The sequence below is a fragment of the Pongo pygmaeus genome, chromosome 4, assembly GCF_028885625.2.
Source record: "Pongo pygmaeus isolate AG05252 chromosome 4, NHGRI_mPonPyg2-v2.0_pri, whole genome shotgun sequence".
NCBI classification, from domain to species: domain Eukaryota; kingdom Metazoa; phylum Chordata; class Mammalia; order Primates; family Hominidae; genus Pongo; species Pongo pygmaeus.
In genome coordinates, this window is record NC_072377.2 from 161,993,591 (window position 1) to 162,016,303 (window position 22,713).

General features: G+C 39.9%; 1 protein-coding gene across 1 annotated transcript in view; it reads left to right on the top strand.

Annotated features, from left to right (window-relative positions):
- The first annotated feature begins 359 nt into the window (after nucleotides 1–359).
- ITK (IL2 inducible T cell kinase) overlaps nucleotides 360–22,713 on the top strand; it is a 73,898-nt gene continuing 51,544 nt past the window's right edge. The window contains exon 1 of the mRNA XM_054489513.1: nucleotides 360–635. Coding sequence (XP_054345488.1) covers nucleotides 498–635 — 138 coding nt within the window. The 5' untranslated portion in view covers nucleotides 360–497. The remainder of the gene's footprint in view (nucleotides 636–22,713) is intronic.

Consider the following 22,713-nt stretch of genomic DNA (forward strand, 5'->3'; position numbering starts at 1 on the left):
AACCCAATTTGGTGATGATCCATTCAACAAATTTTTCTTGAACTTCTTTTTTATGTGTCAGGCACTGTGATGGTTGCCAAGTATATCATGGTAAGCAAAGCCATACATTGTCCTTACCCCTTGTGCTACATGTTTTAACTGCTGGATGGATTCAACCAGGAACTATAAAGATTAAACAGCAATCCTTACTATAATTTTGAGTCTACAGTTTTTCAAATATCATTTCAAGCCATGTAGCAAAGGCTGTATGTATTTTTTACATATGCCTCCTCGTTTTGTGAATTTTGAAAGGATGTGGTTTTGGCCTTTGACATCAGAGGAGAAGCTCAGCTACGTTGGCTGAACGTTGATAGAAAGATAACATTGAAGGCAAGTTGCCCTTGAGCAGCTCTCTGAAGATCAACTGCCTCCACATTGCATTCTTTGCCCCAAAACTCTTCCCTTTGGTTGTGCTAAGAGGTGATGCCCAAGGTGCATCACCTTTCAAGAACTGGATCATGAACAACTTTATCCTCCTGGAAGAACAGCTCATCAAGAAATCCCAACAAAAGAGAAGAACTTCTCCGTCGAACTTTAAAGTCCGCTTCTTTGTGTTAACCAAAGCCAGCCTGGCGTACTTTGAGGATCGTCATGGGGTATGTGAGCAGTTTCATTTGTCTTTTTTCACATAGCATTTTATGTTTGGACTGGGCTAATGCAAAAGTATATACATAGCATAAAATAGAACACAGGAAACACAAACATGCTTATTATAACAACATAAAAAGCACAGTAAAAGTAATCAGAGGAGAATGCAGAGAGCAGTCAAGAGGTGAAATGGTGGTGCTAGGCGATTTCAGTTCTAAAAACTGTAAATTTAACATTCATCAGCTTTTTCCCCCTGCAAGATTATGTTTGATTTTTAAATTATTAATAAGATTTTAGGTAGCAAGTATTATGATTCGATAAAACTTGAACTTTCTATGAAACATACTAAATTTAATGAAACATAGATTAAAACAACACTAGCATTCAATGGGATGATCTACCCCAGCTTTCTTACTTTTTGGTGGAAGAAACTGGTGTTTAGAATGGTTAACATTTGGGTTCAGTGTTAACGTTTCCATGAATAACTCTGTTTGTCTCAATACTTGTTGCTTGCCTGATCTTGAAATAAGATTTCCCAGGCATTTAATTGTCTAAAAGTTGTAAGGCACAATGGCAAACCTCTTCATCTCTTGATAGACTTCCTAGGACATCAGGGTTATTAAGAGCAAAGTTTCTGCAGTGCAGACCAGCGGTTCTTACCCAGAAGGAGTATGGCTGCTTAGCTAGGTCAGTCTGTCTCTTTATCTAAAAATAGTCTCATGCTTCTTAACATCACTAATAACAAAAGCAACAGGAATAATCCTAATAATGTAGTTTGGTAGAAAAAGCATTGGACAAAGGGTCAGGAGACCAAACTCTGCTTCTCAGTAGGTGATCCAGTCTAGGCAAATGTCTACCTCCTATTTCAGGTTCTTTCTTCATAAAAGGAAAAAACTGGAAATAACAACCTTCAAGATCCCTTTCTTCTTCAAAACTTCTTTGCTTTATGCAGTGGCTCTTGTTTAGCCCTACGCTGCAATTTTTCAAAGCATGTTTGATTTCTTACTGTATGGTTATATTATTTTTACATCATTAGTGGGGTAGGACAAGGATTATCACTTATATTTTACTGAAGGGAAAATAATATTAGGTGCCTGATGGTCACTTAGAAACAAAAGTGCTCCAATTCTTTGTTGGAGTCTGACTTAGTAGGTGGAGGCATGAGTTTGGGATTCTTTGGCGTGCCAGGCTTTAAAGCACTTCATGAGATGGAGCTCCAGAGGAGGTCAGGCTGGGTATAGAGCCTATGGATGCCTCACTTTTTAAAGTTGCAGGTGTTGCATGTCTTTGGTGAATTGAAAAAATACAGCAAACAAAAAAGTAGCAGGCGAAATAGTGCTGCCTCTTTAGAAGTGAAAAGAATTGCTTGTCTTGTTATCAGACTCTTACTGATAACAATTTACCAGTCAATCAGAAAACATATGGAATTATGTGCAAGGCCTCTTTGCTAGGTGGCCAGGAGCCCAGTTTGTGAACTTGGGGGATTTATCACGTAGAGCTAATAAATCGCATGGCATTACTCAATGCTTTTTTGCGAATGGAACATTTAAAGTTTTTGTTTCATATTGAAAGAACAGTCATGTACCTTTAAATATTTTTTTCAAAGCCCATTTTGCAGTTTTCACCAGTTCGTTTTCCTGATTCAACATAGTATCATCTCATTTAGTTAGTATTAATAATTTCTTAGCCCAACTGCTATTTGTGAAATGATTGTGAATTCAGCTCAATATTATTTGCAAATAATCACAAAACCAGATGGCCTTAATTCAGAATTTTATTGGTTATAATTTGCATGTAGACAAGGTTGTAAAATCACCCGACTTCTTTATCTGAGCATTATGGAAAATTTCAAGACAATTACTTCATTCTGGGGAGCCCTAGGCTATAGTTTCTAATTCTTCCATGTGAGATATAGAGAATACATGTCCAAACATCAAATTTCTTGTTTTCTAATGCCTTTTTTACTCTTATAAATAACATTTTAAAAGTATTTCTTTAATTATTTAATTATTGTAGAAATTTATTAATTAGAAATTTATCCAAGGTCCCTGAAAAAGGTAATATATGTGAGTTACTATTGTTCATGTCTTAGGTATACTACATGGTTTCAGGCCACCAATTTGCACACAAGGCTGCATTAATATTACTCATAAGTAAATAACATTACACTTGTGGGAAGAACATTTTCATTTTTAAATTAAAGGCTTCATTTTCAATCTGTAAAATGGGTGTGATAATAATACCCATTTCATAGGAAGATGGCAAAGACTCAGAGGTATAATGTCTTTAGGCTGAACTTTTTGAAATTATTTGGCAGATCGATCAGATATTAGAAGTTCAAACAATTCAACTTAATATATTACGTACTTAGCATAGGCCCTGTCATCTGGTAAGCATCTAGTAAAAATTAACGATTATTTGTATCCATTTCATGTCTCCACAGAAGCTAGCAGGCTGTCACAACCATTCATTTTCAAATTATGGGAGATATTCAAGGATTCTTCAAAGTCAAGCTAAGATCAGGGTCCTGGATTTCTTCTATTCTGTGGCTAAATACAAGTTTGTGGGGTAGATATACATGCATCATGAGCTGTTTGGCCAGTTATTGCCCCTCTTAGGGTGTCGGGTGTCAGAGCTTCTTTTTCTCTTTTCTCATTTGTAAAATTACAATTCTTGCGGTTCTCATATTCTATGAATTTATAACACCATATGAAAAATAACCCTTCTACATACTCAAGAACATATCTGTAATTCTAGAAATCAAGTATGTTTATTCTAACCTAAAAAATCATGCCTATTGTCATTATAATACTAATTGATTGAGGTTTTACTTTAACATGGATTTAGTTCTGGTGTTAGATGCCTGTTTTCCCTATTGAGATGTGCAAGTGTTTTCAGAGGGGCCAAGAAGCGCCTTCATCTTGCTGGAGCAGTGGGCCAGAAAGAAGCATAGATTTGGCAGGTGGTAGCTTGCAGACAGACATGATTTCAGAGGCTCTCCTGTGCCTGTCAATTTTTTTCCAAATTGTCCCTGATGCCTGAAATTCTATGACAGAGGACAAAGAGATAAGGGCATGTGGATATGCTGGTAAATGCTTAGGAATCTGAGTACGGGGCTTGTTGGAGAGCCCTGATTCGTAGTGTTTGCCAATCCCTTTGGTGTAAATATTCCCATCATGGCCCATTTTAAACTACCAATGTGATGTCTGCTGGCTCACAGATTCCTGAAAACTTAACAATTAGCTACCTCGAGCCAGTACAAGCCAAGTCCAGCACACCATCAGCAAGCCTAAGTACAAATGATCCTTGGAGAGGTAGCCACCAACTAAACAGCATACTTAGTTGCACATGACTGATATCGGATCCCTTTCAGTGGTAAAGGGAAAGTGGAGAGCCTCAGGCACTTTGAGTAAGCACAGGATGGAAGAGGCAGCCTAGATGGGAATAAAGCATCGTAGATTGGTGTGGCTCATGTGGCCACTTTCTAGATGTGGGATCTCAGACCAGACATTTGACCTCTTTCTGCCAGTGTCCTATTTGTAAAGTAAGGACCCCAACACTACCTACTTCAAGTGATGTTGAGTATTTCATGAGAAAAGTATGTTATAAGCTTCTTACCAATTGCTACATGGTAAGGTGATTATTACTCACAATTTTGCCCATGCACCACCTTGATCTTCTGAAAGCCTCTCTGGAGAACTGGAAAGGTTCTCCTATTTTGATGACTTTGCACCTTAGGGATCAAGTGTGCTGTGCTCCTTATGATGTGGGAGGCATTATCATTTACATGGAACAAGAGAAACAGTCAAGATCACCATTCCAGTAAGCATCTGGGTGAGGGTCTCCCCTCCTCACGGCCTTTTCCCTTTAGCCTACAGTCTTATCTAGCAACAGAACCATCTCCTGCTTGCAGCAAGCATCCTTTCTAAGTTAAAGATGGTAGGTGGGGAGATGGTCCCCTTTCCTTGCTTTTGAAAGCATTACTGCTAGTGATCACAAACACTGCTTCTGGAATCAGACAGATCTGGGTCAAAGACTAGCTCACATTTGATCTGTGTGATTTTGTGTAAATTATATAATGCTGTGCAATTCTCTAAAAAACTATTTTCTTTTTTTTTTTTTTTTAGACAGAGTCTTGCTCTGTCGCTCAGGCTGGAGTGCAGTGGTGCCACCTCGGTTCACTGCAACCTCTGCCTCCCAGGTTCAAGTGATTCTTCTGCCTCAGCCTCCTGAGTAGCTGGGACTACAGGTGCGTGCCATCATGCTCGGCTAATTTTTGTATTTTTTTTAGTAGATACAGGATTTCACCATATTGGCCAGGCTGGTCTCGAACTCCTGACGTCATGGTCTGCCCACCTCGGCCTCCCAGAGTGCTGGGATTACAGATGTGAGCCATCGCGCCCGGCCTATGTTTTTAAAATAATTAAGCAAGGCCAGACACAGAGACTCACACCTGTAATCCCAACACTTTGGGAGGCCGAGGTGGGCAGATCACTTGAGCCCAGGAATTTGAGACCAGCCTGGGCAACATGGTGAGACTCCGTCTCTAAAAAAAAAAAAAAGCCAGATGTAGTGCTGCATGCCTGTAGTCCCAGTTACTCAGGAGGGTGAGGTGGGAGGATCCCTTGAGCCCAGGAGGTTGAGGCTGCAGTGAGCTGTGATCATGCCACTGTAATCCAGCCTGGGCAACAGGCTGAGACCTGGTCTCAAAAATAAAATAAAATAATTAAACATTTCTTCATGATCTTATTTCCTTTTAATAAGATGGAGGTCACCTTTATTCTAATAAGATAGTAACCAACATTTACTGAGCACTTACTACATGTCCAACACTGTGCAAAAGTGTGAATTATTTCACCTATTATAACTACCCTGTAAGTTAGGAACTGTTATTACCCCAATTTGTAGGTCAAGAAATTGAGACAGAGTTTAAACAACTTGCCTGAGGTCCCATGACTCTAGAGTCTACATTACTCTCTGACAAATAGTACTTGTTACCATAGTTGTTACTCATAGGTGATCAGGGATTCCATTGGGTTATTACACAGTATGCAATACATTCTTGCTCTGAAGTCCCCAATGTAAAGGACAGTCCTGAAAATTGGTACCCTGTGCCAAATGGGTCTTCTGCAATGAAATATTTTAGGACCTCTACGTTTTCCACATATGCCCCAGGACAAATCTTTGTCTTTATTCACTTCAAGAAGCCCCGCTATGTGTCTTAAAATAAAAAAAAAAGAGAGAGAGGCCGGGCACGATGGCCCATGCCTGTAATCCCAGCACTTTGGGAGGCTGGGGTGGGTGGATCACCTGAGGGCAGGAGTTCGAGAGCAGTCTGGCTAATATGGCAAAGCCCCGTTTCCACTAAAAACATAAAAAATTAGCCGGGCATGGTGGCAGGTGCCTGTAATCCCAGCTACTCAGGAGGCTGAGGCAGGAGAATTGCTTGAACCCAGGAGGCAGAGGTTGCAGTGAGCTAGGATTGTGCGATTGCACTCCAGCCTGGGCAACAAGAGTGAAACTCCGTCTCAAAAAAAAAAAAAGAGAGAGAGAGGCAGCCGTGGCAAGCTTTGCCTCCTAAAGTTCCCCTAGAATCTCCCCAGATTCCCATAGCCACCTCCCTAGTGGAAGCTGTCAGGATATCTCTCACCTGGGACTGCTACCACCTCTCATGGTCTCCCTGCATCCGCTTCAGCCCTGCCTGCCACTTCATCCTCCACATGGCAGCCAGCACTAGCTTTTCACATGTGGCTGTAGTCCAGTCCTGATGACCTTCATCAGAAGTTGATGTGTCCCTCCAGCGGCTCTCCCCATTGCCCTAAGGATGGATACCACCAGAATCTCCCACATGGTCTTGTCTGTCTCAGGTCATGTCTCACTTTCTCTCATCTCTGGGATCCAACCACACCAGGTTTTCTTCAATGTTAAAGCCTCCATTTTAAGTGTCACTTACTTGGGAAAGCCTTCCTTGAAGTCCCTAGATTAAGTCATGTCCTCCTGTCCTGTTCTACCATAGCACCGGGTGTCCTTTCTTCACAGCACATGCTGAAGTTGTAACTACTCATTTGTTAATGTGATGATGTATTAATGTCATTTCCCCACCTCACCCTCCATTGAACTATCAGCTTTATGATAGCAGGCACCCAAGTTGATAAAGATGGCCTTGCCAGTGTCTACAAGAGTGTCTGGCACACACTATTCACTCATGCATCATTTGTGGAAGGAATAAAAGGAGAAAGGGAGAAAAGAAAGGAAGGAATAAGGACATAAGGTATAGATTCAGCTGGAGAGGTTAGAGACACAAACGAACTTCAAATAGAGAAGGTTCAATACCCAAATAATAGAGACCAAGGCAAGTGACATAGGACTTCAAAAGGGAGATTATTGGGTGTAGAAACAAGTAACAAAGACTCCCTGGAGGCAGTAGTGTATGGCCTATCCTTGAACAAGGAAGAGGAAGATTCAGGTATTTAGGTGGTTGGAATTTTAAGTGCTGGGTCAGAAAGGCACACGTAGGAACTAGCAGGAGGGCCAGGTCCCAGCCCTCAACTCTTTTTAGGAGAATCAAGCAACTCTTTTCTCCTTTTTCCTCTGCCGGTCTTACCCCTCCTTCCTTGCCTTTTACAGCTAAACCCTCTGTAGATAATAATCTTTTTTTTTTTTCTTGACCCAGAGCCTTGCTCTGTCACCCAGGCTGGGGTACAGTGGTGTGATCACAGCTCACTGTAGCCTCAGCTTCCCAGGTTCAAGTGATCCTTCTGCCTCAACCTCCTGAGTTTCTGGGACTAGAGGCATGCACCATCATGCTTGGCTATTTAAAAAAAAAAAAAAAAATTATAGAGACAGGGTCTCACTATATTGCCCAGGCTGTTCTCAAATTCCTGGGCTCAAGCAATCCTCCCGCCTCAGCCTCCAAAACTGCTGGGATTACAGGCGTGAGCCACCATGCCTTGCCATGCAGATAATATTCTTAAAACTACCCAGGCATTTTTGCTTGTGACATTGAGCAGTCATTGGCTCTCTTCTCTTCATTCCCATGTCATTCAGTTGCCTTCCAGCTGGGCTCCTGCTGGCATTTGAAGCTCTTTACAGTCTGTTATCCACACAACACCTAGAATGAACCTTAAAATTTTAAATCAGATACTACTTTCTACCTTAAAACCCTCCATGGCTATTTAGGGTATTTAAATAAATTCTCAACCATGCCCTTCAAGACCCTTCATCCTGTGGTCCCAGCCTGCCTTCTTTATTTCTCTTCACACCACACTCCCTTTATGTGCTTCTGTCACATTTGCCTTCTTCCTGAACCATAAGCACTCCAAGCTCAAGGTCTCAGCAGGGCCTTTGTACAGGGCCAAGACTAGGGTGAGACAAGTTAGACACACATAAAATGGCACTCATTCTCAGGATGCAGGATCTTTGCATTAGCTGTTTCCACTGTCTCAAACACCCCAGATTTTTGAAGGAGTATTTGTTTGCTTGTTTGTCTGAAACATGGTCTTGCTCTGTCACCCAGGCTAGAATGCAGTGGCAGAATCTCGGGTCACTGCAACCTCCGCCTTTCAGACTCAAGCGATCCTCCCGACTAGCTGGGACTACAGGAGTGCGTCACCACGCCTGGCTAATTCTGTTGTTGATTTATTTCCCACCTCTTCAAAGCACACAGATACCTTAGTATCTGCATTTATTTGTTAGGTTTATGGATCTGCTTCCCTGTTGAATTTCTGTCTGTCCATCTAATGGAAGGGCAGTTCCATGAGAGCAGAGATCTTGACTGTCTTCTTCATCACAGTATCACAATCAACTAAAACAGTTCTGGGCACTGGTTAGTTGTAGTAGGTGGTCAGCAAATATCTGGGGAATGAATGAAGGTCACATAACTCATGTTGCATTCAGAAAAGCATCTGAAAGCTAAAAATGTGGGCCTTGTCTAGCCACACAGAGACAAGGAAGGGCCCAAGCAAAGTACTTTGCAGTTGAGACATGCACAGTTTGCATCTGTTTTAATGGAGTGTCATCATGAAATGATCTTTGCCTGTGTAATGTGAGGTTAATGTTTTATGGAGATAACCGTTGTATTGATATTTTCTTTTCTCACAATAAAATTAGATTTGATTCCTACTGTTCAGGGACTGGTACACCCATTCATCAGTTTCTGTAGTTAAAACAGCCCACAGAGAAATACTATAAACGTGAGAGTTTAGATTCTGACTCAGTCTGAAAGAAAGCAGAAGAGCTCAGTTTCAGGCCAGGCACAGTGGCTTATGCCTGTAATCCTCGCACTTTGGGAGGCCGAGGCGGGCGGATTGCCTGAACTCAGGAGTTCGAGACAAGCCTAGCCAACATGGCGAAACCCTATCTCTACTAAAAATACAAAAACTTAGTCAGACATGGTGGCATATGCCTGTAATCTCAGCTACTCGAGAGGCTGAAGCAGGAGAATTGCTTGAACCCAAGAGGCGGAGGTTGCAGTGGGCTGAGATTGCACCACTGCACTCCAGCCTGGGCGACACAGCAAGATGCTGTCTCAAAAAAAAAAAAAAAGAAGAAGCGCTCAGTTTCTTGAACTACAAGCTCCATGTAAAACAAGACATGTAAATATCAAACGCGGAAATCATGTCTACAAAAAACTATTTTAAAGCTCTTCGCAAATGTTCATGGACCAAATAGTAAATCCTCATTCCACCCTCATTTTCTTAACCAACTAATAATACATTCCTCCATTCATCAGTGAATTATGAGGCCTACTGGAAAAAGTAGACCTTCCAGGACATAATTTTCATCCAGAGGTCAGTTTGGGTTTGGCTTCATGACACTCAGAGGCATCACTAAAAGTGATCCTAAGGAGAAAACAGGTCTGTAATGCCTTCTCATGCATATAAAAGTCCCCTTTTGGATCAACAGTCTTCTCAGTTCCTTGAAATTCAATAAAAGTTTTCTGTATTTTAATAAAATAAGAGCTAGATACAGGTTCTTATGTCTTATGTTGCCATATAATTCCTATTAACCTAAAGTTATTTATAAGCAGGCTTCTCATTATATTTTTCCTTTTTTAATATTTAAAAAGTCACAGAAATTATAACTGTTTGTTATAAAAATTCAACTATAAGGCTTTTTTCCCCCAAACTTTATATATTGTGCCAAATCTTTATTATTATTGTTGTTGGTTGGTTGGTTGGTTTTTATTGACTGTGTATCAAGGAAACGTTTCTGTTTTGGTACATTTCGATTTATTCATTTGTTCAGCAAATATTTTGTAAATAGCTGCTCTGTGCCAGGCACCGCCCTAGATGTGAGGAACGCAGTGGTAAGTAATGGAGGCAGGTGTCTTAGGTTGGTGCACACGTAATTGAGGTTTTTAATTGAGGTCAATTACTTGTACACCACCCTAATAGCTTGCATTCTAGGGGATGGAACAGACAGCAAGCAAGTGTGTAACTGCATAGGGCAGATAGAGAATGTGGTAGGTTCTATGGCAAGACCAGGCAGCCACTCGGGCTGAACTGGGAGGTGGGGTGGTCAGAGAAGGAATTTGTAGCTGAACTGAAGTTTGAGGAAATAACTAGTTAAATGAAGAAATGGGAAAGAGCATTCTGGGCAGAGGGAACGGCAAGTACAAAGACCCTGAGGTAGGAAAAAGCTTGGCTTGTGTGAGGAACAGAAATTTGAATATGCAGAGTTCAAGAGAGGGGCACAAGACAAGGGGCAGAAGCCAAACTCTGCAGGCCCTTGTGGATCATGGCAAGGAGTCTGGATTTGATTCCAACCCCAATGAAAAGTTTCCAAGGTTAAAGCAGTGGGTGTGATTCCATCCATCTAGAAGTGAGCTGACAGCTATGGGGTCAGCAGATTATACAATGGCCAAGGATAGAAGCCAGGAAGCTGGGTAGAGTCTCCTGCAGTGGTCTCCTGGGCCATTGTGTAGTGTCCCATCCTACGAGTTGTTCTTCAGTTGTCTTATTTTTTATTTATTTATTTATTTATTTATTTATTTATTTATTTTTATTTTTGAGACGGAGTCTCGCTCTGTCGTTCAGGCTGGAATGCAGTGGCGCAATCTTGGCTCACTGCAACCTCCGCAGTTGCCTTATGTTTTAACTTTCTTGTGGCATCCTTCTTCCTGGGGGTACTTTGTCCAGAATCATCTCACTCTATGTTTTGATGGGAAAGTGCCTGGTGTTTAACCTATGTCAGGATCAACACTGAGCTCAGATAGATTGTAGCAGCAAAGACTGAAACCAAATTAGAATTGAGTTAAATCAGCTTCGATTAATCTCAAGACAGAGCAAGGAATATTCTGATCTCATATTGTCAAAAAAAATTAATGAACCAAGTACATTCAGAATGTTTTCTATAATCTGGTCTGAAGACATCAATTTACTATCTGTGTCAGCACAGGTTTTTTTCCCTCGTGCAGACATATCTTTTTCAGAGTTATAATCATAATGCATGACAATTTTATATTCTACTTTTCCATTTATTCTTTTATATAAATGTATTCCCATATATCTACATTGCCTCCAAAGTAATCATTTTTCATATATATGATTTTTTAATGGTTGAGTCAGTTCATTGCAAGAACATGCTTATCTATTTTATATACGTGGAGGAATAGGTGAACTTATCTGTTAGCTACAATTCAACATTCAGGTTGTTTCCAGGTATAATGAAAACACCAAAAAAAACAGTATACATAATATAGGGCTGTCTCATTTTAAAAATCAGCTTCTTAGGATAGAATGCCCCAAATAGGATAATTGTGTCACAGGATAAGAACATTTTCTGGTCTTGATCACTTGTTGCTACATCATCTTCCAAAGAGATTGAAGAAGCAGTGCATGGGCTACCAAAAGCGGCACTGTATTTGTTATCAGAATCATTCGAGAAGATTATGTTTCTAAAAAGGAACTAATAGAAACAAGAGAATCTCACTGTGGTGATTTTCAAGTACCCCATTTTGAATGTTGTAGTGAGAGAGAGGGGAAAATATGTAATCTTTTACACATAGGTGAGATGGTTTGATTTAAAGTCAGTGTCACATGTATGTAGATGAACCCACCATCTGCATAGTTGGATTTAAGGGGTGTCAAAAGGTCTCCTACTCTGCAAAACCTGAATCCCTGAACTGACTGTCACGGAGTATGGGTGGTCTGAAAGGTTCCCATGAATGAGCTCTTTGGATTAGGTCATGAAACACTTTATCAAGGAGCAAATGAAATACAAGAAGGTGTCACAGGAGCCACTTTTGACTGTTCCATAGAAGACAGTTTTAATTTTAGACAGGGCCTATGACACTGAAATGCTCAGGCTGTAATTCCAGAAAAGTGGGATGAGGTGAGCAAGGAACAACAGGGCAGCCTAATAGAAAAGAGATTTGGACCCGGGTCACCTGGCTAATTCTTTACTCTCTCTGGGATTTAGCTTTCTTGTCCATAATATCAAACGATTCGGCTGATCAATGCTTTTTCAAACTTTAAAAAACATTTTAATATAAAATTATACAAGTCATCACCATCCCCACATATAAAACAGAGAGAAGTGGAAGTTCTCTGCTTGAAGCAGGGCAGGGAAACTGCGCAGAGCCCTATGCCCCTTGGCCTGTCCCTGACTTTCAGGGATCAATAAGGTATCTTCCAGCTCTGTGACCTGTCCCCCCAGGGTGCAAATTGAATAGTAGAAATGAAAAGACAAGATCCAGTTTAGAAAGTCACCTTGAAGCCTCATTGTCCTCATCTCTAACATTATAAAGTTAGACTGAATGATTTCTAAAGATTCTTCCATTTCAAAAACATGGAAACTTGGCTCACATTTGTAATACCAACACTTTGGGAGGTTGGAGTTACAGGATCTCTTGAGGGCAGGAGTTTGAGACCAGCCTGGGTAACATAGTGAGATCCTGTCTCCACAAAAACAAAAAATAAAAAAATTAGCTAGGCATGGTTGTGCACACCTATAGTCCAGCTATTTGGGAAGCTGAGGGAAGAGGATTGCTTAAGCCCAGGAGTTCAAGGTTGCAGTGAGCTATGATTGCACCACTGCACTCCAGCCTGGGCTACAGAGTGAGACCCTATCTCTCTTTGTTTTTAAGTGGAAATTGTGTATCTCTGCCAATTATATCAGGAATTCACAAAAAGTGATGGAGATTAGCCAAATATGGAAATCTTTACAGGAAGTAATACCTTTAGGGTGATTAATAACTATGTGGCTCATGAGAAAGCATGTTGTCAAAATACAAGCATGACCCCAAGAACGCACCCTAAAAATGAAGTCAGACATTTCATGTGTAACCAATATAAAATCTGAAATAATAAGTCAATATTTAATGAGTTCTTGCTGTGTTTCATAGCATCAAGGTTAAGTGTTTTATATGTCTTATATCATAAATATTCACAATAACCACATTCATTATGTTATCCTATTGTTATCCCCATGTAATTTATGAGAAGGCTGAGGTTTAAAGAAACTAAGTATCTTATCTAGGTTACACATATAGGACAAATATTAAAAGTTGGATTAAATGTTCTTCAATGGACATTTTCACATCTAAGCTTGTTTGGTCTGATAAGTCTTTTAATAGAAGCTGAAAAGGAGAGTTGGGGCAAGGATTTGTTGGTGAGTTTCTAATACAGTCCAATAGAGGTGTTGAGTCGGGACCAGCAGGCTTGCTCCAGGTTGCCCAGCAGACTTACCCGAAAGAGAGCAGAAACATCATCAACAGCAACAATTTTTTTTAAAAAAAAACCACAATAGTTAGCATCACTACAAGAAGAGGACTGAATACTTTGTTAAGTATTTTCTCATTTCCTCCTTACAATTCTTTGAACAAGATAAAAGTAAAATTTTGTTTTAGTGAGGAAGCAATGGAGCTACGAGGACGGTAAGTAATTTGCCCAAGGAAGCAAAGTGAAAAGTGTAAAGGCAACAGCATGCCTTAGGACATAAGGATTCCCTATACTTTGCTCCTACATACATTAGTGTGACCTTTCCTGATATCTTTGTCATTACCCAAGTAGAATTACATTTCGCAAGAAGGTAATTCTACTTACCTTCACGACTGCAAGCATCTCAGCCAGTTTCTCGCTGCGAGTTTGTGAATTCGCCAGTCTTTGGTGACTTTGCAGAGTGTGTTTCCATTCACCTGGACTCTATGGGCTGATAAACATGAGTTCCTGGGCTTGTAAACCTGAGGATCTGTTCCTGGGGTGGCCTCTGACAAGGAAAGATGCTGTATCCGCCTCAGCACTATTTAGTTTTCCAGATTAACAACTAATAGCAGCATTGACCACTTATTAAGCCTTTTCTGGGAATAACATTCTGGGAATGCTATATCCAAAGTGGTAATACAAGGAGTACCAGGAGGAAAGTATTAGCCCAGCGAAGTGACCCAGAAAGGGAGTTTGAGGGAGCTAATACCAAACCTCACCCTTTTCCACAATCCATGCTGAGGCCATTTCCATGACAATGATCCAATTTGGTGTTTCCCAAAGTAGGGTACTATCAGGAGCACACAAGATGGCACATGGACAAATCTGGTTTTAACATGTCTTTAATAGTTATGTATCTACTATAATTTATGTTAGAAATAAGTGTTTTAAAATTTATGGTGGTGATTTAAAATTTCCTCCTAGAATAAATTTGTTTATGTGGAAAAAATAAGTCAATTGAAAGAATACTATTGAGCAGACAATACTATTTGAGGGAAGTAGGGTGTGGTGGAAATTGCCAAGCTAGGTTGGAAACTGAAGCCTGGGCGCACTGAATCGTTGGGATAGCAACGTGAATCATAATTCATTATAATTTGCTTTTAAGTAGTTCCAAGAGTGAAATGTAATAACCTCCACTGGACATTTGGAGATGCAGAGGTGATCCACAGAGTCCGGGGCACTTGAAGATATTGGGTTGCTGCAAAAGTAATTGTGGTTTTTGCCATTAATAGGTATAAGCACAGAGGAGCAGGGAAGATGGTCAAAAGAGATCCCAGGCCCCCATGTTCTGCCAGAGCACAGCGAGCAAATGAGCCTCCTGCCACAAACTGAACCCACATTTCTCTCAATCCAAGAAAAGGCTGTTCTAATTCCAAACAAGCTCATTGTAAACCTCAATAACATGAAGTTAGTGTTGCTCACATTGCTTTCCAACTGTGTTTCAGATTGATATAACTGGTTCCTAACGCATAATTAACTGCTGTCAGAATTAATCCTTGTCCCCTTGCCTCCCTGCCTGCTGGACTTCATATCTGTGTATTAATAGTCACTTTTGTTTGGCGATCTTGTGAAAAATGCAGACTAATTTTTAATCCTTAAAGAGATAATACATTCACATAATTTTATTTTTATTTTTATTTTTTCAGATACGGCCTTTCGCCGTGTGGCACATTTCAATAATTTTAAAAAAACAGTTGCAAAATGTTATGCAGTAACAAATCTCCCATCTTTGTCCCAAGTCACATTGCTGTCCTACATCACAGCAACCAGGATAATTTCTTATAAATTCTTCCAATAATGCTTTATACATATACTTGTAATACTAATAAACATTCTTCTTTTCTTCCTTTTTAAATAGTAGTAACATACTCTGCACACACTCCTTAACTTTTCTTTTAGTTGGTTAACAATGTATCCTGGAGATTGATCCACACTGATACACAAAGATATTCTTCATTCTGTTTATGGTTGCATAATACTTCATTGTATGCATGAAAAATTTCTTTTAATGAAGGTTGGTCTGTTTCCAGTTTTTTGTTATTATGCACGATGAGAAATGAACAGCCTTGTAGATGTGTCATTTTCCATAAATACTTTTATAACAGTGGTTCTCAACCAAAGGTGATTTTGCCCACCAGGAGACATTTGACAAAGCCTGGGGAAATTTTTGGTTGTTTTAAGTGGGGAGGAGGGTGCAACCAACATCTAGTGGGTAGAAGCTGAGGGTGCTGCTAAATATCCTACAATTCACAGGACAGACTCACAACAAAAAATTATTCAGCCCAAAATGTCAATAATGCTGAGGCTGAGAAGCTCCGGTCTGTAGAAAACATTTCTAGAAGTGGAATTGCTGAGTCAAAGGATATTTGCATCTGTTATTTTGTTGACTATGAGCAAATTACTCTCTACAGAAGTTGTACCAATGAACATTCCCCAGGGCCACATGTGAGAAGCCTGTTTTCTCAAAACCTCACCAACACCATTATCTTATGTTTTGATCTTTGCTAATCTGATAGGGGTTTAAAAAATAGTACTTAAGTATAATTTATTTGCATTTCTGTTGTTATAGTGACATTAAGCATCTTTCCATATGCTTAAATATTTATATTCCTTTTGTTCATTTTCCTATAAGTTTATTAGTATTTTATTTAATTTGTAGGAGCTCTTTAACTACCAGCTAAACACTTCGGGCAGACTAGTTTTAACCTACATTTTCAATGTCAAGAGATTTTTATCCACCTGCCAATTTTTCTGGAAATCTTATCCCAAATCATTTCCATTCAATGTTTTGTCATAGGGTTCACAACAATCACTTTCTGCTGCATACTTGGTTTTACTTGCTGTTCCTTCAATCAGTTAACAAATATTAATTGAACATTGCCTCAGTGCAAGGAGTTATTTCCTGAAATGCAATGAAGTTGTTATGCACTTATGTATTTTGGCTACTGGTCCTTCAGTGCTTAAAAAGAAGACCCAAAAAATACATTCTTTTAAACTCATTTAACATTTCATATTTCTTATTCTGGGAGGAAGGTCTTTGAAGGAACGTTCACTGCTCAGAGATACTGAGAGAAAAAATACAGATGATTCCTTGAGAATCTACTTTATGCTTGGAAAATATCACTTAGTTCTTGCTCTTAATTTCCACATAAGTCCTTTTCTCTCTGCTCTCTTTTGTAAGAAAATCTAAACACACATGTTTTCATCATGCTAGGATCATGTCAACTTGATCTAGTAAGAATGGGGCTTGGACATTATTCCTGAGTTATCATTTTACTTATAAGATAAATATATCCGTATAAAAGCACACTGAATTTATTAGAATCTATGAAGAAAATGGCTATTCCTCAAGAAGAACATGAGAGAGACTGTCATGAACTTGAACCCCCATGGATACAGATGAGCAGGTGGCAGGTGCTCTCTAGATGCTGCTCACTGCTAATGGGGTTATGTGGTTACAAGGGCATGCATCATTTTGCACACCCAGCATTTGATGCATACCCCTTACTCCTCTCCCATAATCATCTAAGTTGACACTATGATGTTCTGAAACTTCTGACTATATTAAAATATTTTCATTTCTCTGCTTTTCCTCCTGCTTCACACTCTCTGTAAAAACTTCAAATATCATAAGAATATATAACTTTGTGAAATTCTGCCACAGTGGAACCCACAACAAAGAACCAGTGCTAGCAGCTTGGAATGTTTTTCTTCTTGTGTTATTTCTTTGGATATTGCATATACTAATACATAATCTCTTCTTCCAAAAATGGGATGATGCTCCATCTGTTGCTTTAAATCTTCTCTTTAACATCTGGTATATACTTTGGTCCCTCTGTATAGATGAACTTTATTATCTGTTAATGGTTACAGAGTAGTCACAGGATGGATGAACCATAACTAATTTAACCATTTGTCTATTGATGGATATTTAAGTTTTTCCAGTTTATTTTAGTGTAATAAATAATGCTTCTGTGAACATCCTTTTTATTACATCTTTATATATTTTGAACAAATGTTTCCATAGAATAAATCTGATCAGGGAAATGTATTTATTCATTTTAGTTAACTGTTTTTAATGTTGTAAAAGAAATACACGTTCATGGCAAAATATTCAAAGAGTACAGAAGGATACAAGGTAAAAAGAAAAACTCCTTGGGAGGCCAAGGCGGGTGGATTGCTTGAGCCCAGGAGTTCAAGACCAGTCTGGACAACAGAGCAAGACCCTATCTCCTAAGAAAAAAAAAAAGGAAAGAAAGAAAGCTCTCTTCCCACTCCCTACTCCCAACCCCCAGGACCAGCCACACAGGTATCTGCTCTTAATAGTTTCTTATGAGAAAACACATTTTAATAGCTGACCCTAAATTGCCCTCTAAAAACTGTATGTAAGTATAATTGTTTTTCTTTTCTTTTCTTTCCTTCTTTGTTCCTTTCCTTCTTTCTTTTTGAAAATTCTCACTTTTTTCATTTGGGTGGCCAGGGTGTTACTATTTTAAAATGACAGGTTTTAAAGGAAGTGAAATTGTATTCCTCATAGCACATCCAGCCACATGGTAACCCACAGTGCGAAATGCTGAGGTGGAGAAAGCCAGCCAACGGTGGGCCAGTGATGAGTAAGAGGTCTTATGGAAAAGAAGAGAGAAACGAAGGCAGGTGTGGGATGGAGCAGTCTCCTGGCTTTAAGGTGGTCCAGGGAGCCTTGAAATTAATGGCCTTAACTCCAGACTTTCCCAGAGCTTCAGAGTAGAGGGAGGTTAGGTCTAGCTGAAGATGGGCTGGGGAGGGAGGAACTAGGAACAGCTCATTGCAGATTGCTCTGGTGTTTTACAAGACGCTAATTTTTCCATAGAGACAGTAATGATCATATCTTTTTTGTTTTGTTTTATCTTGTTTTGTTTGAGACAGTGTCTCACTCTGTCACCCAGAGTGCAGGGACGTGATAATGAATCACTGCAACCTCAACCCCCCAGCCTCAATTGATCCTCCTGCCTCAGCCTCCTGAGTAACTGGGACTACAGGCATGTGCCACCATACCTGGCTAACTTTTTAAATTTTTTTGTAGAGACAGGGCCTCACTATGTTACCCAGACTGTTCTTGAACTCCTGGCCTCAGGCGATCCTCCTTCTTTGGCCTCCCAAAGTGTTGGGATTACAGGCATGAGCCATTGCTACTAGCATTTGCTAGTAGGTTTATGTAATTTTTAAAAATTCTCTTAATTAACTTAATGATTCAGAGACTATTCTTATGTCACTTTTGAAAAATGAGGCAACTGAGAGGTTGAGACACTTGCCTCAGGTTGCACAGCTGGTAAGGAATGAGGTTAGGATGCAAACCCGAATCTGCCCTACTTGAAAGCTCCAGTTCTCCCCTACTCTGCCTTACCAGAGGAGAAAGCTGAAAACTATTATTTTTTAGAAATGTGGAGATGTCCTTTTCCCATGGGTAGCAGACACATAACTTCTCATCGACGCATCTGCTGGGCTAGTCCAGCAGCAAAAGAGCCAATGTTGTTGGAGCAAAGAGGAGCAGCTATTCTGAGGAATCAGGGAGTGTGTTCCACCTTTGCAACCCAGCATAAGCATTGCTCAGTCAAATGGGACAGAAACAAAGCTCTGCTAGGCCATGGCTTGGTGAAATGGGTCACGCAATTGATTTTCCAGCGCTGAGTTCAGGGAATGATAGTCTTCTGTGGAAAGTCCCAGCAAGCGCTAAGCCAGGAAGCATAGTAGTTAGGTTATCAGGCTCTGGAGTCATAGAGTGGAGCTTGTACGCTGCTCTTCTACGTACTAAGAGCGTTGGCCTCTGTGAACTTCAATTTTCTCATCTATAAAATGAGGAGATAATATGTTGTAGGATCGTGATGAACTGGGATGGAATGTTGAGTGCCTGGAATATAGAAAATGTTCAAAAGTAGTATCATTTTCATGTGTTTTCCTGCTTCTCTCTTTGAAACTTATAATCCAAGCTCTATTTCATACAAAATATTAACATAAAAAGCCACTCTGCCCCCTCATCTATCTATCAAGCAATGCACATTTATGGGAAACCTGATGCTGACCCATTTGTAAACAACCTGTTTCTGGGTTGGGGTTTTGTACATAGCAGAGCAGCTTCCTCGCTGTGAGATCTATTGAGTCAGCCCTTAATACAAGAGTTTGTTAAAAAAGAGAAAAAGAAAAAGAAGGAAAGAAAGAAAGGAAAGAAGAAAGGAAAGGAAAGGGGAAAAGAGTGAGAGAAATAGTAACATAAAAAGAAAAAGATATAAAAGCTCATTGCACAAGCTTACCCTTGTAAGCATCAACATCTTGAATTGTGTCTGACACGTGTCAGATGCTTTGACTGTGAGGATGGCATATCTTTGAATGTGGCCAAGAAAAGAGACAAGGGTAAGCAAGGTCCTGTGACTTTTGCCCCAAGTAATGCAGAAAGAATAACAAGTAAGAATGAGAGCAGGTTGTACTTGGCCTCTCGCTTTCTCTGGCGGCTTTTGTGTGGTTTCCTTGGAAAGTTTTACCCTGGCATTTTTCAGAAATAACACAGTTGTTTGGGATGATTATAGGCAATCACCCTTTCCCAGAGACTGAACTGTGTCGGGCTCATTGACCAGCCACTCCCCAGGGACCAACTAGGGAAGACATAGCTGGTCCTGCTGTTTACCAAGTATTGGATCTTGTGAGATGCCAGAAGAACCAACCTCAGGGTCTTTGGAAAGACTGACCAACCAGTCAGGATGGGTTGTGGTGATGGGATCCCAAGCACTCATTTGGGAATGAGAGTGATGTTGATGGTAGAACATGAGATCCATCCCAACAGAAGAGCAAGCCTGAGAGCAAGCTCAGCTGACAGACTGTTAAGGCACAGGCACAAAGGAGGCCATGTGAGTTGGGAGGAGAACTCCTCCTTGGAAATCTTGGAGTCTCGCTGTCCACTAAGGTAACCACTAGCCACATGGGTCTACTGAGCACCTGAAGTATGGCAAGTGCAAATTGAGATATGCACAAAATATACAATTTCAAAGACTTAAGTACAAAAAAAAACTCATTAATTTTTGTGTGGATAACAATTTTTTTAATATACTACAACCAAGTAAGATTTTATTTTCACAAATGCAATGTTGGCTCACTATCCTAAAGTCAATTAAGATAATATACAATATTACTTGAATAAATGTCAAAAAAGAACATTTCAATAAACAAAGAAAAATATTTGACAAATCCAACACTATTTGTAATAAAACCCTCAGTACACTAATAGAAAAAAAAATTTGAGTCTTGCAAAAAGTCATCTATGAAAACCTACAACTAACATTATACTTAATGGTGAAAGACTGAGTGCTTTATCTGTAAGTTTGGGAATAAGACATAAATTTCCACTTTTTTATTTTTTTAATGGAGTCTTGCTCTGTCACCCAGGCTGGAGTGCAGTGGCGCGATCTTGGCTCACTGCAACCTCCGCCTCCTGGGTTCAAGCGATTCTCCTGCCTCAGCCTCCCGAGCAGCTGGGATTACAGATGCGCACCACCACGCCCGGCTAATTTTTGTATTTTCTTAGGGACAAAATTTTACCATGTTGGCTAGGCTGGTCTCAAACTCCTGACCTCAGTAATCCACCTCTTCAACCTCCCAAAGTGCTGGGATTACAGGCATGAGCCACTGTGCCTGGCCAATTTCCACTTTTAACACTCTATTCGACACTGTTTTGCAAGTACTAGCCAGATAAATTATACTATAAAGTGAAATGAAATTCTCCAGATTGAGAAAAAAAAGTAGAACTGTTTTTCATTGCAATTTTTTTTTCCACAAAAAAAATTGTGAGGAACTTACTAAAAACCCACTAGGACTATTAAACAAATTCATCCATGTCAAAAGATACAAGGTCAACATACAAATTAATTTTTTTAAACTTTTATTTTAGGTTCAGAGGCACATGTGAAGGCTTTTATATAGGTAAATTGCATGTTGCAGGGGTTTGGTATACAGATTATTTCATCACCCAGGTAATAAGCATAGTAATTTTCAATTCCCACTCTCCACCCTTGAGTAGGTGCCGGTGTCTGTGGTGCCCTTCTTTATACCCATATGTGCTCACTGTTTAGCTCCCACTTACAAGTGAGAACATGCAGCATTTGGATTTTAGTTCCTGTGTTAGTTCACTTGGGCTAATGGCCTCCAGTTCTACCTATGTTGCTGCAAAGGACACAATCTCATACTTTTCTATGGCTGCATAATTCTCCATGGTGTGTGTGTACCACATTTTCTTTTTTTTTTTTTTTGAGACAGAGTCTTACTCTGTCACCCAGGCTGGAATGCAGTGGCATGATCTCAGCTCACTGCAACCTCTGCCTCCCGAGTTCAAGCAATTCTTGTGCCTCAGCCACCCAAGTGCCTGAGATTACAGGTGTGCACCATCATGCCCAGCTAATTTTTATATTTTTAGTAGAGATGAGGTTTCACCATGTTGCCCAGGCTAGTCTCAAACTCCTGGCCTCAAGTGATCTGCTGCCTTGGCCTCCCAAAGTGCTGGAATTACAGATGTGAGCCACCACGCCTGGCCTCACATTTTCTTTATTCATTCTTTTGTTAATGGGCAATTAGGTTAATTCTATATCTTTGCTATTGTGATTAGTGCTGTGATGAACATATGTGTATATATGTCTTTATGGTAGAATAATGTATATTCCTCTGGGTATATACCCAAGAATGGGATTGCTGGGTCAAATGGTAATTCTGTTTTAAGTTCTTGTCAGAAATCACCTAACAATTTGAAATGATAATATTTTAGATATTGGGTTAAACAAAATTTATTGTTAAAATTATTACTTGTTATGTTTTGCATTTTTGAATGTGCCTACTGGAAAAAATTTTAAGTTACATATATGGCTTATGTTACATTTCTATTGGACAGTATCACTTTAGAACTTCACATAGAATTTTTATCCCTATTCACAATTCCAGTTAATATTTGCCTCCACTGTCTGCCCTCATCACAATGCTGCTAGGCTGTTAACAAGCCAGACTTACCCAGTATTTTTCTACCCCAGGATTTTGCCCTGGCTGCTTGCTCCACCTAGGATGCTCACTCCCCTAGACCTTCTTCCAAATGGCTCCTGTTCGACTTTTTAGTCTCTTCTTAGATGCCCTTTCTTTCTCCGGAGAGGTCTGCCTTGGCCACATTTTGGTCACATCAACTGTTCTATTCTCTTTCCAGCACTTCTTTGTTTTGTCTGCCTTCCCAAGTATACTACGAGCTCTGTGAGAGTCTACCATGTTCATCAGTTCATTTCCTGAACTCAGAATAGCACCTCACTCATAGCTGGCCCTCCATAAATATTTCCTGAATGGCTAAATGTACTAGCCTTAAATCTGTTTAAGATTGTTTAAA